The sequence below is a fragment of the Tasmannia lanceolata genome, unplaced genomic scaffold (genome assembly GCF_043159265.1).
Source record: "Tasmannia lanceolata isolate RefF3 unplaced genomic scaffold, GAP_Taslan_0.1 ptg000008l, whole genome shotgun sequence".
Classification (NCBI taxonomy): Eukaryota; Viridiplantae; Streptophyta; class Magnoliopsida; order Canellales; family Winteraceae; genus Tasmannia; species Tasmannia lanceolata.
The window spans coordinates 18,835,708-18,840,737 of record NW_027518685.1 but is presented as its reverse complement, the minus strand read 5'-3'; the positions used below and the strand labels follow the sequence as shown (position 1 = coordinate 18,840,737).

General features: G+C 38.3%; 1 protein-coding gene across 1 annotated transcript; it reads left to right on the top strand.

Annotated features, from left to right (window-relative positions):
- Window positions 1-358: 358 nt before the first annotated feature.
- LOC143883374 (auxin-responsive protein SAUR71-like) lies at window positions 359-1,066 on the top strand. Its single transcript, XM_077386733.1, has one exon. The coding sequence runs from the start codon at window positions 462-464 to the stop codon at window positions 864-866; it is 405 nt and encodes a 134-aa protein (XP_077242848.1). The 5' UTR covers window positions 359-461; the 3' UTR covers window positions 867-1,066.
- Window positions 1,067-5,030: the final 3,964 nt, after the last annotated feature.

Below are 5,030 nucleotides of genomic sequence, written 5' to 3'. Positions count from 1 at the left end.
GTAAGGAAAATGATATACTCGCCCCATTTTCTCCCCCCCCCCCCCGGGCCAACCCTTGAAGTGTAAAAAGAATAGTCATAAATATACTAGAAGGTAGGAACATATCACTTCTCTTCTGTAGAGTTCAACTGTTAAAAACAAGCTGAGAAACATTAATTCTTACACAGTGAATATGAAGATAAAAAAAGTCGTCGATACACCGAATAATTAAACAGTGTATACAGAAAGTATGAAGATATTAAATTGTTATCGTGCCCCACAATAAATTCTGTATTTCTCACGAGACAAACACCATCTCGCTGGGACTGTACCTTCCAAGTACTTCCTTCTGTACCCTCTTTCCCTTCGCCTTTAAATAATCTTTCTCTCTCTATATTCTACTCCAACCCCATTCACGCCTCTCTCCTCATCCTATATTTCACTCCCCTCTCCCTCTCCTTCTCTCTCAAAAACAACCCAAGATGAAGCAACTGATCAGACGGTTCTCAAGAGTCGCCGATTCCTCCACCCAATACATCCTTCTCCGGCAAGAATCTCGGCCTGTCCACATGAACCGTCGATCTGAGAACAAGAAAGCAAAATACCGTAGATCCGGTGGGCCCGTTCCCGAAGGCCATATACCTGTTTTTGTAGGGGAAGAGATGGAGCGATTTGTGGTCTGTGCAAAGTTCTTAAACCATCCCATCTTTTTAGAACTTCTCAACAAATCTGCTCAAGAATATGGTTATGAACAGCAAGGAGTGCTAAGAATCCCATGCCAGGTCATCATCTTCGAGAAAGTTCTTCAGATCTTGGAGGAAGATCGTCTCGCGAGTGATAAGGAGGTTGAAGAGATCCTTCGCTTGTTTTCTCAGGAGTTTCTCTGAGTAGTAATCAACTTTTTCTTTTTCTTTTTCTTTTCTTTGGTGGAGATCTGTGTATATACTGTGAGGTAGAAGAAAAACAAAAGGGGCTTTTTTTTTAAGGGATTTCGGTGTTGGTTTTAAGTTTTACATCTGTAGAGAAATTCGCTTTGCATGAAAAGAGATCCATTGAAAACATGAAAACCAAGAAGAAAATTCTTCCAGCTGTATATTTTCCTTTTGTTTCTCTCTCTCTCTCTCTCTCTCTCTCTCTCTGGATACTAATTACCGGCATTCCCCTGTGTCAGTCATTTAGTTAATTCAGTTTCTGTAAGGAGGAAACCGGGAACGACGGTTAGTTTTTTTCCCAAGGAAACCCACCAACGCGTCTAAATGACCAGAATACCCTTCTGCATCTCTCTTAACTCGGAGGGCATTTTTCAGGATAGAAATTTTGATCGGGTCTTCAATTCTCTTTGATTTTTAATCGAACTGACCATTCAATGTATTGTGGATCTAAACGAATAGGATCCGTCGGATCAGATTTTGAATTATCCTCTGTCTCTCTCAATCCCAATACTTCCACTCTTATGACAGCAGAAACTTAACAACAGTGCCCACTTCAGATCTATGCAAGGGTATTTTTGAGATTTTCACATAAATAATGAGGGCAGTACGGTAAATAGGATAAGGACACTTTTTCAGTTTGGTTGAATGAGAATCTGACGGAAAATGGATGACCTCTCTCTTCTAGGAAGATGCCTCACTGCCTCAGAAAGTCCAAGGGGTATTCATGTCATTTTATTAAAAACCGAATTAGTTTCTGTTTATTTTTCCCCTTTTGACAGCCAAAATGATATTCACAGCCCCTTTCGATTAAGAAAAACCGTCGGCAAAGAATTATAAATAGGGAGCTGATAAATTCGCACCCCATGTAGGATAATTCGCACCACTTATAAAAGAAATTTGACGTCAAAAATGTCAAATCACGTAAGGGTGCGAATTATCATCTCCCTATAAATATTCCCACTTGAAACGAGACATAATCAACATGGAAGATTAATGTGACTCGAGGACATGTACACACACCATCTTTTTAATAATGCCACTCCCACTTTAGTACAATACGGGTCCACTTGCTACGGCACCAGTATAGGTCCCTATTTTGATTGATCTAAACCGTTGAAGCTGTGGGCCTTGCTCCCCAGGTATGGGCCAATTGATAATTGGTTGGGGCCCTCACCATCGGTTGTCACAATATTTCCTAAAAATGAGGGAAGTATCATGATTTTATAATTTCTTAAAGTGAATCCTTCCAAGAAAATTACGTGTATAATTTGAGTGATGTCGGAAATATTCTTCAAAAACGTCTTGGCCAATTTCATGAATTTCACTAATTTAATTGGGGATTTGGTAGCCAATTTCCTACGAGATGGCAGATTTTGTCATATTCATTTAATTACATCTGAGGTGGCTGTTCTCACGTGCAAAAGCCAGCTGCGAAACGACTTTTCGAGAAATTGGGTGGCAAATCCCATTTAGTTGATAGATACTTCTAATGGGGAGTTTATGGAATTGGATATTTTGGACATTGTTGAAGCATATAAGCCTCACGTATCATAAAGGTAAAAGGGTCCCTTTTAATCACATCTTTAGTTAAATCCTTGTGAAGATGAGGAGCATGATTTATATTTTATTTTGTTGATTTGTATCAAAGCTTTGTTAACGTCTCAAACAAGAAATTTACAGCTAGAAAACTGTCCTTTTCCTCAACTTGCTTGATGGCCACCCCGTGAGAGCTTATTATCTTCACCAACAACAAAAAAGGCTTCGAATTTTGTCTCAAATATTCTCAAACAAGAGAATATAGAATATTAACAAAAAAAATCCATAATGGCAAGGTCCCACCCTTCCTGTCGGAGCATAGGGTGGGACCTACTGACGAAATTTGGTGTGGTTCAATATCCCAATCAAGAGGGCAAAGCCGTGAGAGAAAAAGCTCAAGAAGGGAAATGATATTTTTTCAAATTCTCATTAAGATTTCGTTTAAGGAAAATGATATTTCCACCTGCTTTTCTACCGTATCCACCCTCTTCACTTGTCTTTTTGTGAGAATGGGCATTTTCAGCAAGTCATACAAAAGGGAGTAGAAACCTATTCATTTAAAAAAATAAAAATAAATAAGAAGAGTTGAGAAAGGGCGTGGGAATATCGTTTTCCCTGAGATGGCTTATACACTAGGGGTGGGAATCTATCTATCTATCTATTCTATTATAATATAGCAGGATGGGGTTTCACTGTTCATGCTGACGTGGACAGCTCCCCCATCCAGCTTGAGCTCTACGTTGCAAACGTCCTAACAAATCCCACTAGCATATACAAACATACTGAATTTACATTTAGGCCCAGCTTGTATTGCAAGAATTTTCTGGAAAAGATTGGAAAAGAATGTGCCATATCAATGTGTTAAAAAATAAAGCTTTAGGTTGCAATCACTTAACCTACTTGCAGGTGAATAATGGATCTCTTAAATGTTTAGTAGTTCAAAAGTATTGTAATGCCATTACATTCTGTCTCCTACCTGCATAGACCAATGCAGCCTGTCATCTTCTTCACTCTCAGTGATTGCATTGCCGTCTCTTTTAAATTATTTTGCTCATTGATCTAGAGATGATGTTGATGTTGTGGTTATTGATCGTTCGGGCGATGCAGTCTCAAAGACTTAAATGTGATCACACTTTGATTGCTGTTGATGATGTATCTGTCCCAATCGCCCCCGTGCATTGCACTGGTCTCATACTAGTGTAGTAATATACATAATATGTATTTTTATAGTAAAGTTGTTTTTTTTTTTTGTTTTTTTGTTGCACCGTGGAGGAGCTAACTATGGTCCAGATCTGAATGGTGCTAGATTCAATAAATGGTGAAAATTTTGAGGAATTGTCTGATAAGAAGTTAAGCTGAAGCAAAAGTGAGCATAGCCGAGAGTAATACTAGGACAGATGACTTTGTTAAGGACCGGGTTCCGGCCAGAGTGTGAAGGCCTAAACTAGTATCATTTTACTTGAGATGGCTCATACACTATTGTTCATACAGAGGGTTTTAGACGTTTAATATACTCCAAGTCTCCAACATCAACCGAGTTCAGATTAGTACGATGACGTAAGATGAATAGAGAGAAAGGTCATGTTTGGCTGCCAAGAAAAATCATTCCATGGAATATTCTGAGGCCCAACTGTAAATATGAGCTAAGGAGAGATGGAAGAGAATTGATGACGCACAATTGGTCAGAGCATGGAGACATGAAGAGAGCACGAGAAATCCATATAAAACAGTGAAAAATAATACCCTACTTCAAATTGAGCTTTTTTTTACCTCTTTTCCGTGGGCTTTTCAAGCTCCTCTCAATCCCATCCTCCAAAGGTCCTGTTTGTTTTAAATTGTGACAAACTCCAAATTAAGCGTAATTTGGAGTCCAAAAATTGGTTTGGGGCCTACAATCGGTTGCAACAATCTAAAACGAACAGGTCATATTCCATGGAATATTTTTTCCATGGTTGCCAAACATGCCGAAAAGGGGAAAAATAAGATTGCAAGTATTGTAGGTTATAATAGTGCCTAGAGTAGACATGATTATTGATTAATAACGTATTCTGCATCTAATATAGTCACGACTTAAATGTGAAAAATCATCCAGTTTAAAAGTGGGTTATATTGTGTCTAATACTTTCATGACTTGAATGTGAAAAATCATCCCAATTTAACATTGGGTTTGATGGCAACCATGTGTAGTGTCATCAAACAACACATATTGCCTATGAGAAAATATGCAAGCAGATAAACAGAGGTTACATTTGGATTGTCGAAATCAAGAATCAGAATCAGCATCTTATTGTTTTTCTTCTCTTTAAAACGGAAGGAAATAAATTTATCCTTAAACGGGATTTAAACATAAATTTGATTACCAAGGAAATTATGACAATTATAGACCCTGCAATCCGATAAACCTCGAAGGGAACTCTCCACATTGTGAACTATCAAGTCGATTCCTATGACAGATGGGAACCCAATTTATGGTTTCACAGCACAGTTACAAAAATCTATATACAAAAACCTTTACGAACTAGGGTTGGACAAAAGACAATCATCTACAAGGTTTGATCTCTGGATGGGGCAAAACTACTCGTA